The 17,152-nt window shown below is 39.7% G+C and overlaps 1 protein-coding gene and 1 long non-coding RNA gene across 3 annotated transcripts; both read left to right on the top strand.

Moving 5' to 3' along the window:
- The first annotated feature begins 537 nt into the window (after nt 1–537).
- Nucleotides 538–1,685, top strand: LOC145425977 (uncharacterized). The gene is made up of 2 exons (XR_013906746.1): nt 538–836; nt 1,428–1,685. It is a non-coding gene; the product is annotated as an uncharacterized LOC145425977 (long non-coding RNA).
- Nucleotides 1,686–2,562: 877 nt separating this feature from the next.
- Nucleotides 2,563–6,631, top strand: LOC145425970 (uncharacterized). 2 transcript variants are annotated; one of them, XR_013906737.1, is made up of 4 exons: nt 2,563–2,576; nt 4,884–4,983; nt 5,305–5,400; nt 5,858–6,631. XR_013906737.1 is itself a non-coding variant. In XM_080299497.1 (4 exons), the coding sequence occupies exons 1-3, from the start codon at nt 4,132–4,134 to the stop codon at nt 5,389–5,391; spliced, it is 609 nt and encodes a 202-aa protein (XP_080155623.1). In that variant the 5' UTR covers nt 2,583–4,131; the 3' UTR covers nt 5,392–5,400; nt 5,858–6,631. The 2 variants fall into 2 exon arrangements, 1 of the variants encoding a protein (XP_080155623.1); XM_080299497.1 differs by lacking the exon at nt 2,563–2,576 and adding an exon at nt 2,583–4,485 and having other exon boundaries at nt 4,816–4,983.
- Nucleotides 6,632–17,152: the final 10,521 nt, after the last annotated feature.

Below are 17,152 nucleotides of genomic sequence, written 5' to 3'. Positions count from 1 at the left end.
CAATCCAAAAAAGGAAGCAGGAAGCAAGGGCAAGGTGGGAGATTTCAAAGGATGAGGAGAGGAAGGTCAGAGATGCACAGCTCCCACTGCCAATCAGGATCTCACCTGGACAGCAACATGTGACAACTCCGTCACTCCCAACCAGCTTTTTGTATAAAGCAAACTGAGGCGACTGTTCTTTGATTTGGTGCTGTATAAATACAGTTGTATTGAACAGGAGACAATCAGGGTTCCTTAGGAACACTCAGGTGATCTGTGTGTCACATCTGTTTTCCAGCACAGAACAGTTTCACACAGAATGACCAAAGAGAACAAATGTGATATAGAAGAGAGGATCAGCATGGGGAAATGTAGTCCGTCAATCAGACCAAGTGTGTCCTCAGCTTCCTTTTCAGACACAAACATCATTGATGTCAGCTCTCAGCTGGTCACCTGTGACTTTCATTAACACACCTGTGTGGCAACGTTACCTGGATCAGCTGGCTGGCTCGTGGAGTTTAATAAACTCAGCCATCTGCTCGTGCTATCTAAAATATAACAGGTCACTGGCGTATATTCTCCATCATCTCACACTTCTGTTTAATCAGTTTTCTGTTTGACGTTTATTCAGCTGTGTAAAAACTATAACTTTAATTTCAGCCAAACCGATTTACTCACGAACAAATAAAACACTGAAAAAAGCCAAACAATAACATTTTTAAATTAAGTAAGTGACTTATATATCATGTTTAATCTGAGCAGCAAAAGACTGCGGGGGATCTGAAAACGATGTGCCGGGAGTTTTCTGTTCTCGCCAGCTCTAATGACCCTCAACCTCCCGGCTAGCTATTGAGCAGGTGGGTAACAGACGTCTCCAAAAACGTCTGAGCACTTTTGCAAATATGTGATGTCTTGATAAACCGAGCAGATACAGTGGCTTGCAAAAGTATTCGGCCCCCTTGAACTTTCCCACATTTTGTCACATTACAGCCACAAACATGAATCAATTTTATTGTAATTCCACGTGAAAGACCAACACAAAGTGGTGAACACTTGAGAAGTGGAACCAAAATCATACATGATTCCAAACATTTTTTACAAATAAATAACTGCACAGTGGGGTGTGCATAATTATTCAGCCCCCTGAGTCAATACTTTGTAGAACCACCTTTTGCTGCAGTTCCAGCTGCCAGTCTTTTAGGGTCAGTCTCTACCAGCTTTGCACAGCTAGAGACTGAACATAGATAAACACTTGAGCCCGAGTGCCCCCAGTACTGTGGGTGTTTGGGCTTAACTGGTCAGGGCGAAATTTTGGGGGGCCAAGGGAGTCTGAACAGAGTGTCCCAGACATACCTAATAAATAGACTCAATAGGCTGCTAATTGCTAGCTAATATTAATCCAGCAAAGTTACGGAGTGAGCTGTTTTTCTTTCTCTATCTTTTTTCAGAAAAAGGAGCAGGTGAGAGATGAGGTCAGATGTGGATAAAGTGTGGGAGAAGATCCAGTCGTGTGACTGCAGGACTGGCTACTTCATTTCTTAGAAGAAAAAAGTCATAATAATACTTGTTTTTATTGCGCTATAAAACTGTATTGCCCGCTTACAGGGCGATCATTTTGTGAAGCAAACCACTGGCTCACACTGGGGTCCAGCACACTGTAACTGCTTAATTTCAACTGCTGAAGCAAATTAAATCTTTGAAAAGTTCTCATGTACTTCCTTAAAAAAAGAAAACGAACACTAACATAACAAATGTGCACTGCTGTATTTGCAAATGACCGACTGGCAATACAGGCCACTGTTATATTTTGTGAAAAGATAGAAGGCAGAACCTGCCAATCGAGTGGTGGAAAAGTGGGCTGCTGTATTTTTTGAAGGGCGGTTAGGGAAGAGAGAACCTGGCATCTTGGTGCCAAAAGTTTGCTGTGCTAGAGGGGTTCGTGTCTGCTTTTTGCTGCAGACAAACTGCCAACTTGTTGGTGGTATAGCTTGCTGCTACATTTGCAAATGAGGGAAGAAAACCTGGCATCCTAGTGCCATAAGCTTACTGCTGCATTTTGTGAAAGAGGGATAGAGGGAAGGGAAACTGGCAACTTGGTGGTAGAAAAGCCTACTCATGCATTTGTCAGAGAGTCAGAGATGTGAATGTGGTATCCCAGTGCCAAATGGGTTTGTTACTGATTTGCAATAATAGATGTGTCATGGTGTGGGTGGGTACCTGTAGGTTTCCAAGAGTGGCCCTCCTTTGGGTGGAGATCGGTTGCTCCTTCCTGGCTGACCACCTATGCACTGTAAACCCCAACAGTCCACCTGACTTATAAAGTTTGTGGATACAACAATTGAAATGCGTCACAAAGTTGAAACAACTTAAAACTTTTCTGTTCTCTTAACGATTCAAACAGTTATAATTGTACATGGCTTAGAAGTTAAGAGTAAATACTGCTTTCTTAATTATGATTTTTGAGTAAATGTTTTTTTTCCGAGCTCCGCATGTGGACGTCATGACGTCTTCTCTCTAACCTGAACGACGTTGACAGAAAATTCTGTTCAATATGGCTGACCTTCTCGAGCGACCGGAGAGGATATTTGGAGAAACTTGTAAGTAAAACGGAACCTTCGTTATGTTTATTTTTTCCGTAAAAAAGCAAGTATATTAATATGTTGCAGCCATTAACTTGTTTTTGAATGCGCCGTTGTGTTAAACAGCACAGACCCAGGTAGTGAATTGTTGTTCGCTGTTGTTCGCGCTCTTTTTCAAACCGATGATATCATCAGTTTTACAGTTTTAACCGATTAAAACACAGTTTTAATAAGAATTGCACATAAAGAAAGTGTCTTAGTGATATTTTAACGACCCATTGCCAACGCAAGAAAGTTGGTGTTTTTACAACAGCAGCCTCATTATTTGGCCGGGTTTTTTTCTTCTTCTCATTAGCATCATTCAAAAGTGACTTAGCTAGCAGTGGCAACTTAACTCTTAAGCAGCAGCCTGTAAAAGAAGTAGTTTGTAAGTAGAAGTTCTTTGTAATATTACAAGTATCTCACTGATGTATTATGTACTATTGCATAACAATGTGTCTTTGCAAAGATTTATCCCGCAGTTTGGCTTGGTTTTTTAAAATAACTGCAGTGTAAATTCATATGTATTCTGTGCTTTTTTTTTTTTCTTTTTTTTTTTCCAACTTAACAGAATTTATACATGGTGAGACAATGTTGATTATATGGTTAAACTTAAAACTAAAAGAGGGTTACTGTTTACCATGACTAAATGGAATGATGGCCTGTGACTTTGTAACATCTGAAATTCTTACCTATGTTTTGGACTGTTGGATGATCGGCCATAGAATTCAAGACTGCACTCAAAGTAAACAGCAGTAATTGTAAGTTTTTTTTTACCATGCTAAGTGTTTATTTTGTCATGAAATGTACAGTGTACTTTTGAAATTTTTGAAAGCTGTAATGATGGCTGAGTATATAATTATCACTGACCATAATAAGGTTAATGGTATGATGTACAGTGTTTTTATATATGAGACGATTCATTTTTTAAAAAATCATCTCCATTCCTTGTTTTATTCATAGGATGATGGCAGTATCCCAAAAGTTCCTGCTGAGAGTTCACCTCACCACAGATGTTGTTGTGAAGGTTTCTCTAACTAAGCGGCCTGAGTCGGTGGAAGAACTAATCACCATACTCCGTGAGAAGCTCAACCCAAGGCTGGACTTTGAGTTTACCTTACAATACGAAGACCCCGACTTTGATGGGCAACTTACCTGCCTACTGGATATTCAAGAGTTGCCGGAGAAGGGCACACTAAAAGTAGTGAGATCTGAAAGTGATGTTAGTTCTTGTGCAAGTTCTGATACAGACATCCTTCCTCATGTGCCTTTAGCTCAGCGTCTGAAGTGTTGGCCTGACACTTTCCCAGTACCTACCTTTTCTTACGAAGTTGAACATCTCCTTGAGGAGGGAAATAGAGCCTTTGAGATGTCTGGAAAACACTCGAGCCCAAAAGCACAACATCTTGGAGACCATGGCTTCAGCGATGCACACCTTCAAAGCCTATCCGAGTGATGGAGATGTCGGTTTGGCAGCAGAAGCTCTTGTTACCACTCATCCATGTCTTAAAGAGCCTGGAAGTAGGAATTCAAGATGGGAAATTATCGCACCAAGCTAGCCAGATCTGGATGTGTGGAGGTGTCTTTCAACGCTGGCAGGAGGAGTGTTAACAACCCTGAAGGAGAGCATCCCCACTCAAACATAAAAAGAGCCAGAAGAGCTGAGGTGAACTACCTCCCAAACTTTCCAAGAGGAGAAGATCAGGTCAGTTTGGAGGATATGAGAGTCCAGATAAAAAATGAGGTTGAGAAGACTGAGCCCAACAAAGTAATGATTGAAAAACTGATGCAGACTACCTTCGCACTTCGTCGCCATGAAATTGTTCAAGACAACCCAATGGTAAAGAACTTCTTAGAGAAATGGCCTGCTCTGCGATTTGACTCTCAGGTATCTGTGCTTTGATTTTTTTTTTTCTTCTTCAGTTTAACATGAAACAATGCAAGTTCAGCAGATCTCTTCAGATTCAGATAATAAATAAATAACACATAAATAAATAATAGATAACAAACAAAAATATATTTCAGCTTTGTGATACACTTGTGCTTGTGGTTCGGGTCCAATTTAAAAAAAAAAGAAAAAAAGAAAAAAAGAAAACTTCATAGGACATCTATAAAACAAGGTTAGACAGAAGTTGGGCAATTCCTCTTTAATGATAAGATGTAAATTAGGTCAGTAATTTGGCTTCATGTTGGATGTTTTTGTCCTGTTTTATTTTAGATTTGTGCGGAGTTCCACCAAGTCACAAACATTAACCTGCGGAACCAGTTCTACGCTGAACTTGACAGACACACACCACGACTTATGGCTCTATACAGACAGAAGGCTGCACGGACTGGCAAGATATCAGAGGCTCTGCGAACCATCCTGAATCATTATGATCTTCAGGTGAATATTGATAATGATAAAATTAACACAAATTAAAAGTTTCACTGATAAAAACTCAATTTTTCCTTGCTTTGAACATTTGTGTTTTATACAGATTACAGCTCTGATCTGGTATGTTACTTTAAAATACTGTGTAGGATTTTTGTCAAATGAGTAAGATACAGACTCTTTGTCATAAGAGACAGAAAGGTTGTGTCTTAAAAGAAATGTCTCCAAAATTATGTAGAGTCACATGTCATGCAGTTTCATAAACATGTATTCTCCCCAAAGAATGACACCTGAAAACTTTGCGTTAAATGAACTTTTCTTTTCCCTTTTTAGGAGGCGCCTGATATCAACGTGAAACGCACTGCAGTGCTTCGTGCCCTTCCTGTATACCTGCGGGAGGAGGACCCAGAATTCTTTTAGACATGTAATGTAAGTGTATTTTTGCATCACTTAAATTCTGCCAGTGAGATAAAACACCATGGATTTTTTTAAATACAATTTAATACCCTAGCAGCTACCAAATTGTACAAGCAAAATACCCTCTCTTTAGAAAACCCTCACACACACACACAGGGTCAGGAGCAGGGCACAGGTGTATCACAGCACTTCGGCTACGCTGCAGGTGGCCCCAAAAACAAGGCTGAAGTCAAGATTTAGTTTCTTTTTGAGATAAAGTCATAAGTCATTTTTTTTTAGAAAAATAACAAACATACTAATTATGTAATGCAAGAAGCTAACGCGTTAATGTACATTTTTCAAAAAAGTAGAGTACCCAAACCCGTTACAAAGTAACCCACTACACTGCTGAATTTTTTGCTAGATTACAGGTCTTGCTTGTCACATTCTCTCAAACCAACCTTACTTATTGATACTGTGTCTATTCCAGGCGGACACATTGGATGAGTCGACCCTCATTGACACTCCAGTTGCCCTTCTCACAGTGGTTACCGACGGCGCTTCCCAGACCAGTCCAGTCCATTTTACTTCCTCAAGCATGGCCGTTGTGGTGGAAGGCGACTTGGTGATGCGTGATATTCCCAGATTTGCAGATGCATTTGCCTTACTGTTTGGCTTGATCTATGCTCTGCATTTAGACTACCCCAGGAAGCTCGTTCACACATTTACCTTTGTCCAAAAAATCTTCATGGGGCTTGTTGACGGCAAACCTCTGAAACCCTGCCTACATGCTCTTAAAAATGATTTGTTGCTGAAAGAGTAGTTCTGGAAGGAATATAAGGCAATGTTTGTTAGGACATGCACTCTGTTACTAAACACTTTGTTTTAAGCACTTTATTTAAAGCACTTTAAGTTTACTACAGACTTTGGGTGGATTTAACTCCATCAGTTTACCTAACTTTGCTCTGGTTATTTGGAAGATTATCATCTTTATTTGTACCCATTTTATAAAATTGTTTTTCATTTCTTTTTCAAACAAAAGTGATTAGTATTTGACTTTTTATTTTGAATTTATGTATTTTGAGAAAGATGCAATTAGGACTGATGTTGTCCTTTGTGATTTTATAAAAAGATACATGTTCTACATTGAATTTATAATGCTCACTTTATGGTGCCAATGTCCATGTTAGTGGTTTTATAAAAACACTAAGTGATGTTTTTACATTTCCATAAAAAATGTTAAATAAACAAAATGTAAAGTAAATGAATTTCTCTAATTTTTTTTACTAGTCTACACTCAAACATTTAAAAATAAATATATTTTAATTAATAATCATATAATTTGCGTTTAGTTTGTAATATAATTGCATTGTGTTGGATCAAAATAGTAAACTACAAAAAACACAAAAATATTAAAATTAAAGTATATAGTTTTTAAGTAAAGCTCAATTAATAAAATAAAAATATAATTTAAAATTTTTAAGTTAACAATAAATACAAATTTTGAGTACCCCATACTTAGAAAAGATGAGTTTGTGTACTTAAAACTTTTGAGGTAATCAGTTTCCACAAATGTTTTAAGTTCAGTCAACTGATTCGGGTTTACAGTGTGGGCAATTATTCCTGCAGCATATAAGACCTGCGCACTCAATCAGTCATCGCCTGAGTATCTGCTTTCCCATGTTAGTCAGTGGTGTGTTATTGCTCTGTCCAGATCCTGTGTGAAAACGTACCTGCTTTTTCCTATCTTCAGAGTTTGCTCCTGGAGTGGGGTTCTCACTTCAGTCATCCCTGCTTTTCTGGACCCGGGCCACCAGCTGCTGGTACTGCATTACCAACTAGCCCGCCTCTCACCTGCCTCCTTCACCTGAAACCAAGAAAGGCAACTCAGTTTAACTGTGGAGGATTGCTTATTGACTGCTGGGCTCCTCTGACTGTGCTCTCCTCTCATTACAGTGACCCGGTCTCTTCATAGCATTTTTCCCAGCCCAGCCTCCACCTCCCCACTGCCACAGCTGACCCGCTGTATTCTAGAGCTGTCTAGATTTCCTTTAGTTGCCTTAGTTTTGACAATGCGCCCACTAGTGTAGTGGCTTTGTTTTAATTTGGCTTGTGTGTTTAATTGTGAGGAAAATAAATGTTTTTGTTCAATCACTGTCTCGCTTCTGGTTTGGATCTTGCACTTGTTTCCATCCCATTTACCTCGTGCCGCTGGGCCGTGACAAGATGCAGAGAAACTGGCAACTTGGATTTTGCAAATGACAGAGCAAAAGCTGGCTTCCTGGTGCCAAACTTGCTTGTGTACTTTGTGGATGGAAGGATAGAAAACATCAAAACTGGCATCCCATGACTAGATAAATGACAATGGAGGAGCAGCAGAGCATGATTTCCAGCTGCACATTAAATGGTGTTAGGAGGCAGGAGTACAAAACTGAGTGGGTGGAGTTACATGGTAAGCAGTTTTTGCTGTTGGAGGTGTGATATTGCTTCTGCACAGAAGAAGACTTTGGACTTACATTTAGATGTGCAAGGTTAAGAATCTATGAAAGATACAATACTGGTAATTGGAAGCAGTTGAAACTGGGCTACAGTCCACTCTGAATTATTAAATGCAGAATAATTATACCTTATGGAAACATGGGAACGGCATGGCTTCTTCGTCTGGTGCTGACTAGCTGGTGGGTTGCAAAAAGTTCCAAGTCATAAAACACAATTACCAATTAAAGCTGCAGGCAGCATTAAGAGGGCCCTCACACCACTGAGCGTCAAGCCACGCCCAACACCTATGCCCAGCAGATCCTATTTGATATCACACTCATCGATTTCATGTGTACAATCAGCAGCTAAAACTTCATCTAGTTCAATGATGACTATAATATACATAGTATCTCCTCTTCCCACCAGGTGGTGCTCTAACTATTGCTGACAAATTGCATACCAAACTTTTCAGAGCTCGATTCTCATCATACCTGTGAAGTTTGGGAGAGATTGGTCAATGTGTCTTTGAGTTACAGCAGTTTACTGCTTCTTGGCGAGTGATTGAAAACTCCACGTGACGCGTCACTGCAACTCCCCCTGGCTTCTGCTCCGCGGCTGCTGGGCGAGCCCTCATCTGGGACTCTCCTCAGCTCTTACTAGAACAGTGGCGCGGCTGCCCCTCTGTGGGTCTTCCTTGGTCTCTTGTGTTCTGGGGGCTCTGGATGTCTGGAGTTTTGATCTCCTCCATACCTGCTTCATACCATAGAGGACGGGGCTGTGGCTCCCCACACTCCCTAGCAGATCATTACATGGAGAAACCTTTGGAATGCAAGCATGCTGATCCACACAGGTATGCACACATGGGTATTCACAGACGCGGACTACAGCTTTCTTGGCTGCTGCCTCAAAGCACATTGTGCGCTGTCTATCTTGCGTGCTGCACAATATAGTTTATTATTTAGTAACTATTGATATCTACTGCTAGCTAGTTTATTGTGATGGTGCTTTTGTTTCTTATTATGTTGCTCTTTGTTGTTTGCTTTCTCTTCTATTTTTTTTTCTCCATACAGGTGATCCAGGTGTTTTTTTTTTTTGTTTGTTTTTTTTTCTTCTCTCTTCCCCCCCTTCTCACCGTCTCTTCTCCCCTTTGGTTTCCTTTCTCTCCCTCTCTTTCTTTCATTCTTTCCCCCTGTCCTATCCCACAGTCATGTCTGTCCCGTTTGTAACAACTGAAAATGAAATAAATTCATAATTATAATAAAGGTCAATCAAATGGACCAATATGGCAAGGCCATGATGATCCACTTGGTAAAATAAATCCGCTTGGCATCTTTCTTCGCCTTAAGACAACAATTCTGATGGCTATAGATCCAAACGGGACACAAAAAAAAAAAAGAAAAAAAAAGAAAAAAAAAAAAGAAACTCCACGTGACAAAATGACAACCCTGTTTCACCAAAAACAAAACTCTTCACAATTTAACATCACAAAGGTCTTTAGATTCCATGCACCAGAGATCATGTCGATCTGATGAAATCCTGAGGAGGAGTATGTCAAAGTATGAGGCTTGAAATGAGGGGAAAATGTCGCCAAAATTACACTTTAATTTTAAAATGGCTGACTTCCTGTTGGATTTGGGATATTGCTCCAATACACCTTTTTGTACATCTTTGTATTTTCCATAAGCTTAGCAGGTTTCCGGCTCATAGATGAAACACAGAGCAGGGGCTGATGTTTTAAAATATTGTAGGGGGCACTGTGGCGCCATTTTGTGGCCCCTCAAAAGCCACTTCATCTGTCATGGTGGGTTAGACCACACTACGGCCACATCACATCCCAAAAACTCAAAAGCTCCACAATTTAATACGGTCCAGCTGTGTAGTTGACACTAACAAAATGTGAAGATAAAAACACCAAACCCCAAGTAGGAGTAGTACAAGGAGTGGAAATGGCAAAATTAGAGACAAAATGTCACATTGACTTCCTGTTGGGTTTGGTCCCACTGACTTTTTTGTTCATCTTGACATGATACATATGTGTGCTAGACCATTGGTCCCCAACCTTTTTTGCGTGACGGACCGGTTCATGCCCGACAATATTTTCACGGACCGGCCTTTAAGGTGTCGCGGATAAATACAACAAAATAAAACTAGTACCGGTACCGAAAAAAAGAAGATTTATTCATAACACACGTGAAAAGACCCAGGAAAACAGAGTTAATGATAAAAGCAATAACAAAATAATGCTGAAAACCGATAAAAACCCTGAAAACCATACATTTCACACCTGAGCCTCAACTCTCGTGGCCCGGTACCAAACGACTCACGGACCGGTACCGGTCCGAGGCCCAGGGGGTTGGGGACCGCTGTGCTAGACTTCATACATGTAGCTGAAACTATGTGTTCATAGGGCTTTATTTAACAAGGCATAGGTGGCGTTCCAGAGCCATTTTCCAATGCTCATACGTAAAACCATTAAAATATACGATTTTTCACCAGAACAGGCATGTATGCAAAATGTCATGAGTTTTTAAGCACGTTACAGCCCTCAAAAAGGCATTTTTCCTCTGAATAATAATAATAAGAAACAGAGCAGATACAATAGGAACTTTGCACTCTCAGTGCTCGGGCCCTAATTAAAGCTGCAAGCAGCGTTATGAGGGCCCTCACACCCCTCGCCACGCCCAACACCTATACCCGAACTAAAGTCACATTGATGGAATTCATGCGTAGAACCACGAGCTAAAATTTCATCTCATTCAATGATGATTATAGTCATCCCACTAGATGGCGCTCTAACTATTACTGACAAATCGCTTATCAAATATTTCCGAGCTTGACTCTTGACTCATGCCTGCGACGTTTGGGAGAGATTGGACATTGTGTTTTTGAGTGACAGCAGATTACTGCTTTTTGGCGAGTAGTTGAAACTCCACATGCCGCCATGATTACCTCATTTCCCTGAACGTTACAAGCTTCCCAATTTAACATCACAAAGGTCTTAAGATTCCATGCTCTGGAGATCGAGTCAATCAGATGAAATCCCGAGGAGGAGTTCGTCAAAGTGCGAGACCTGAAATGAGAGGAAAATGTCGCCAAAATAACACATTAAGTTGAAAATGGCAGACTGATTGTTGGATTTGGGATATTGCTCAAAGAGACTTTTTATCTTAAGCTTACCAGGTTTTGGAGTCATATATGAAAAACAGAGCAGGGGCTGATGTTTTGAAATTTTGTAGGGGGCGCTGTGGAGCCTTTTTGCAACGTTCCATAAAAATGATCACATAACAAGAAAGCGTTCCTGACATTAGAGGTGTGGGCCAAATTTCAAGAGTTTTTAAACTTTCCAAGCCCCTCAAAAACCACTTTGTCTTTCATGGTGAACCGCCATGCCACCAGGGTGCGCCGTTCAGTTTAAACTCACAATTTTCTCACAGAAACACTGATGTTAATATTCACTGCTTTTGAGGTTGATCTGATGAACCTATGAAAATCTGTATATCAGAGTGTACTACTGACAATGGGCATATCAATATGTTCAGGGCAGGTCTGACATCACGCCTGTAAAGTCTGGTACTGATCAAACCGGATTTCTTTGAGTTATGGTAATTTGTTTCTTCATGGTGAGACATCAATGTTCGCCATGCTGCTGGGGTCACACCCTTTCACGAAAAATCACACTTTTCACTGTAACCCAAGACCAACTCCTCAAGGCTTTCCTGGAGAAATTTGAGGCTGAAGATGTCACCCATCACTACACTGTACCCCAAAGTCTAAAACATGACGTTTCCTGTTCTCAATATGAACAATAATAATAATAATAATAAACAGAGCAGATACAATAGGGCCTTCGCACTCAGTGCTCAGGCCCTAATGAATCATCTGCACCAGCAAACTGCCTTACAGACATGTGAGTGGAATAAAAGAAGTAGGTTACTGTCAGATTTGTAAAGCCGGAGACAAAATGAAAGCTCTGCACATTTGTTACAAGACCAGAGGCTGCCGCTGACAGTTTATCAGTTAATCATTTTATTTTAATAATGATAAATGTTCAGAATACTATTATTTTTAATATAAGATAAGATTACTCTTTATTGCCAATCAGTACAATAGTATAACAAAATTGGAAAGTGTCCCGTTTGGGGAATACAGTAACTTAACTTTAAGTGTATTTTTTAGTGCAAGAAAGGTATGAGCAAATAAATGTTTATGTTTGTATGTTTATTGAACATTGTTATTATTATTGTTGTTGTTATTGTTATTGTCCCCCTTTAAAAAGTCCAAGGAGGTAGCCAATCAAATAAGCAGTTTGCAGTGATTAGGGCTATTGTCCTGTTGTAAAAGCTGTCATTGAGTCAGTTTATCCAGGACCTCAGCAGCCTGGGGATTCTCTGAAAATGGAGACACTGTTGAGCCACCTTCAAAACCATCAAGGCCATGTGTCATGTTTCTGCTGCGCTGCAAGCAAGATGAAGGACCCAATATGCAGGACTTTCGGAGATGGCAGGCTAAACTTAGAGCACAGCTTTTATTGCTGGACAAAAAAACTCTTAGAACAGAAAAGCAAAGAAACTAGAAATAGGAACTGAAATCTAAACACTAGGACACTGGAATTCTACAGAAGTAAACTGTGAAATAGAACTGGAAGCCTACAAGAAGTACAGAGGGAAACCACACAACATATAGAGGGTACAACACAACACTGCCAGAGAGAAACACGGGGCTTAAATACACAGTGGAGTAATCAGGAACTAGGAGACAGGAGGGAAAAACAGCTGGGAGAAATTATACCTAACAAAACAAGGGGAAGCAGACTCACTGCACATAGGACTGGGACTATCAAAATAAAATAGGAAATTAGATAATTACAAAGACACAGACTTGACAATGAACTAAACCTACGCTAAACATGAGGGCACAAGAACATAACCTAAGAACTTAACTCTAAACCGGAATAAACTGAGACAGAGACTAATAATAATCAAAACAGCACAACTACAGAATCAGAACATAAATCATATAGAATATATAGAATAACACAACATATAGAATAACATCAAAACAAAATTAACTAAAAATGCTGGGTCAAAATGAGCAAGAACTTTGACAGTTCGAGCTCTACTGGAGGTCTGTGTCTATGCGCATACCTAGGAACTTGAAACTGGACACCCTTTCCACTCGTTCTCATTGATACTGACAGCCATGTCGTGACTGATGAGTGTGTACCTCAGCTAAGTTTCATTACACCTCTTCACACTGTTGTGGGTTGTTTGCAAGACCGTAACATTGTGCTGAGTACAAAAACGTGTTTTAAACACCAGAGAACCACAGACCACAGACATTTTTGCTTGTTGACTCTCCACTGCTGTATTTTCTGTTGGCAAAAATATCACATGGTGAAATGCCTCGCATAAACTGCTGAAACTGACCATTTGCAGTGGCTGCAGTGGGAGAGTCAGTTCCTGCCATTTCCTCTAAGGCAGTGAGGATAGAGTCATACTGTGAATGAAATGGATGGCACCGTGTCTAACAGTCCACCCTGTTTCACACAGTGGTCTCAGGGCAGTTGGGGTTCAGTGATCAGATACAGCTATCTGATGTTTGAATTTGCTACACTGTCCACACATAACCCCTAATAAATGAACCCAGTCAAGGCCATCACACACAACTTTAGAAGCTCTGCATGCCTTCTGTGCCACTAAATTCAGTGTGCTTCACAATGCACATATAAAGCTAGTTGCTGTTTCTCCTAATAAGACCCTGTGCACCAAAATATCTGCCAGACATATTCACTGCACCATCATATGGCTGTCCAGGCAGTGCTGACAATGGCAAATTGAGTGTGCAAAGTTCATCTAATGCAGGGTTCTAGAGTGCAACTTTTCAATGGTGCGACTAAAAAAAATCGTAGGTAGCACGGTGCGACCAACTGTTCGTGTACAAAAAAAAAAAGACTCTGCAACCCTGAAAATCTCTGTGTGGTGAACAACAGACAAAAATTATGCCCCTATCATGGTCTAAACCAATCAGAGATAGTCAGGGGTGTGACTCTGTTTGGCCATGGTCCAGTTGAAAGTGCAGGTGGATAGAGAGAGGTGAGTAGCTTGAATAAAATGTTATTGATTCATTAATTCCTGAATTGACTTTTAAATATAAATGTATTTTGCCAGAAACACCAGAATCTCAGGTTTAAGCTCACAAAACTATTTCAACAACCAGCAAACAGTAAATGAGAGCAGGTAAATGGATTCCATACAAGACGTAAACACAGAGCGGACTCCATGTATCAGAATTTGCTTTGTCTTCCTTGGCTTTCTCACCCGATGGCCCATACAAGGACACGCCATCGGGGCTGAAAGCCGACAGCTCACTGATTCTGATGCGTCGGGTCTGAGCTGTCTTTACGTCTTTTTTGCACTAGATTTTGAGCTGCGGGTTTTCTCCAACCTCCAACCTAAAATTATGCAAAATTGCAGAATATTTTTAAGATTATCTGCTATAAAAAGCCAGACCAGGAAAATCTCCTTCATGTTTTTTCTGTCCTTTGTTCTCAGTTACTTTGACACAAAGGCATCTGCTGTGATGTTCACATATCTGATAAAGTCTAGTGTGCGTACTGATAAATAATCAGAATTATAATATTTATGACTGTCTGAAGCAAAATTGAACCCAATCGAAACAGGACTTTGAGAACCTGAATGGAATGGATTGTGGAAATCAGTGATGATACCCAGACCTAGTGAGCAGCCTAGGCCCAACAGAAGTGGATGTAGCTGTGGGTAATAAGAAAAGATGAAAAGAAGGATTGATAACTTTTTTGTTAAGGCCTGATCCGTCTGAAATTCATAGCCAGCTCTGACATGGTGCCATCAATCTTTGAACGCTGAAAAAGCAGCAGTGTATCCAGGAAACACATTATATGCTGCAATAAATGCACTGCCCAAGTGTCCCCTCTGCCCACTGCCTTTCAGCAACAGGCAGCAGCAAACATGTCGTTTGTTTAATATTGTCTACAATATTGGCAAAGAGTGCCAAAGCACTTTTAGCACAAGATTGTTAGTTAATCATTTACAAATGAATATTGTCTGTATGGACAGCAATCCCCCCACCCCCCCAATACTGCTGTCCCCCCAGTGTTAAGCGATGTGATTGAAAAATTTGGGTGCGCCTAACTATTGTGCTGGTGCGCACCAATGCAACCATGGCAAAAAGTTAGTCTAGAGCTCTGATCTAATGCTACTTTTGAAAGAGAATCTCATGTTGTTTTGGTCACTGAATACATCCCAATGAATTCCTTATGGGAAATTAAATCACATAACGAAGACATACAGATTCTTGTTCTTGTTCTGATATGTCTGGTATCCCATCAAAAATTAAGGCAAACTGGGAGGCATCGAATACTGTTAGCTATTCCTATTAGAATGTTATTGCTCATTATGCCTAATATTTCATTCGGAATGAGTGAGCTAGTGTAATCCTGCTTGTGTGTCTCTAACCACTTTTGAAAAACAATGTTAACTTCTGCCTTTTCTTTAAGATATTGGGATAGATACCCCTTCCTTTCCACATGACCTCGTAAAGCTAAACCTTGCCAAGCTAAGAATTTGATGGAGCCTACAATCTTCAATAATTCATGCCTTGCTTCCTCCTCTTGTCTGGCAACAGCTGAAGAAAGCTGTGAAGCTACAGTGTTCCCTTTTTGAGCATAAATGTTCATGGCATGGATATGTAGCTGAATTTTCTCAAACTTTGACAGATGTGAATAAACTTTGGCACAGTGAACACACAGCACCACTTGTAAAATGGCATTGTAATGCAACCAGGGAAAAGTTGTGGAACATTTTTGTTGAAAAAGTAGCACACATTTAGCTCACTTCTGCACTACAATAAACTTAGGATCAGGTTGTGCAGGCTTTGTGCAGGTGATGATGTCTGAAACATCTAATTCTTCTCTTTCACTGTCATTTGTGTTTGACTGGTTCCTGACATGGGGCTCAAGTTGCTGTGGTAACCATGACAAGAATACTTGTCACTCTCTGAAATAACAATATATAAATGACTGTATTGCACATAATAACAACATTATTGACACTTGTAAATTAAAAAAAAAATCTATTGCTATACTGTATATTCTTGCACTTGCTCATTTGCCTTACTGTTGCCCTCACCATATCACCCTTTGTGAGGAAACCACATGAACCAAATACAGATCAGTTCAGTGTTATGACAGTGTGTGCTTGCATGCACAATTATTTTGGTTGGTTTTTTTATGTCTGTTACCTGGTCATCTGTGCCTCCTTTTAATTTTTTTTTAATTTTTTTTAATTTAATATTTTGTTGTTTCAGCAACATTTAATTTAAAAACTGTACTTTTGAGTTAAAAAAATATTTATAGTTTTAATAAATTACAAATTTAAAAAAAGGCATTTTTTGTATTGAAAACATATTGGACTGTGACAAAAAAGTATCGAACCGAACCGTGAATTTTGTGTGTCATTGCACTAGTATTTACCTCCTTCTGGTCATGACTTTTTTTCTTTTTGCAAGTAGGTGGTCTCGACCAACAATTAAAAAGTGTTGTCTATGCACCTCTTTTCATGATTGATGTCTCAACAATTCAATTAGACAACATTTAGTTAGCATGAGCAACTGTGCAAACAAACATACAGCAAGTAGTGAAGGTTTTGTAGAGAAAGCAGGTTGGGTAATACCAAGTATTTAGTGAAGGGGGGGGGGGGGGGGGGCACATGATTAAACATGCAACTACTTTGCTGGCAATACTTGAATTGATTAAAGAAAATCAACAAGTTCTTTATGGGATTACGTGTATGGTTGTTTGGATTATTTAATTCTGCTTATTTGGAAAATGAAAATGTGTTTTTACTTGATTGCAGTCATCAGTCATATGTAACTATAATTTCGCATCTCAGTAAAGTTTCTCTGTCATTGCTTTTTAAAGAAGATGTGGCAGTGATGCTCATGTTCTTATTTTTACCGGTGGTTTTAAATAAGTTTCAGACAGAAGTTTTTTTTTAACCTGCATAACAGTGAACAGTGCAAACTTCATTGCACTGAGCAGCATGCAATGAAGACATGAAGAGTGTATCTTGTATAAGAGACTCTGACAGCTGCTGGAAAAAGAAAATCAAATGTGAGAATCTAAGAAGATCAAAATGATGTTAGAAGAGAATAAAAAGCATCATAACTGTGTTGTAACATGAACTTTAAGAAGTATACTTCTTATTTGTGTGAATGTCATTTAGGTTAAAGACACAGTTCATCTTCCGCTGGCCTGTGGTGCTGTTTCTAC

This window comes from Astatotilapia calliptera, chromosome 3, assembly GCF_964374335.1.
Source record: "Astatotilapia calliptera chromosome 3, fAstCal68.1, whole genome shotgun sequence".
In the NCBI taxonomy this organism is placed as follows: Eukaryota; Metazoa; Chordata; class Actinopteri; order Cichliformes; family Cichlidae; genus Astatotilapia; species Astatotilapia calliptera.
Note: the sequence above shows the minus strand (reverse complement) of the source record. Positions and strands in the feature narration are given on the sequence as shown.

What these genes read in the sequence shown, in the direction of transcription:
- LOC145425970 (XM_080299497.1), top strand. Translation starts at nt 4,132, where the DNA reads ATGGGAAATTATCGCACCAAGCTAGCCAGATCTGGATGTGTGGAGGTG. An exon ending in CTCTGCGATTTGACTCTCAG is followed by an intron (nt 4,486 to 4,815) that starts GTATCTGTGCTT and finishes GTTTTATTTTAG; the next exon opens with ATTTGTGCGGAGTTCCACCA. An exon ending in TGAATCATTATGATCTTCAG is followed by an intron (nt 4,984 to 5,304) that starts GTGAATATTGAT and finishes TTCCCTTTTTAG; the next exon opens with GAGGCGCCTGATATCAACGT.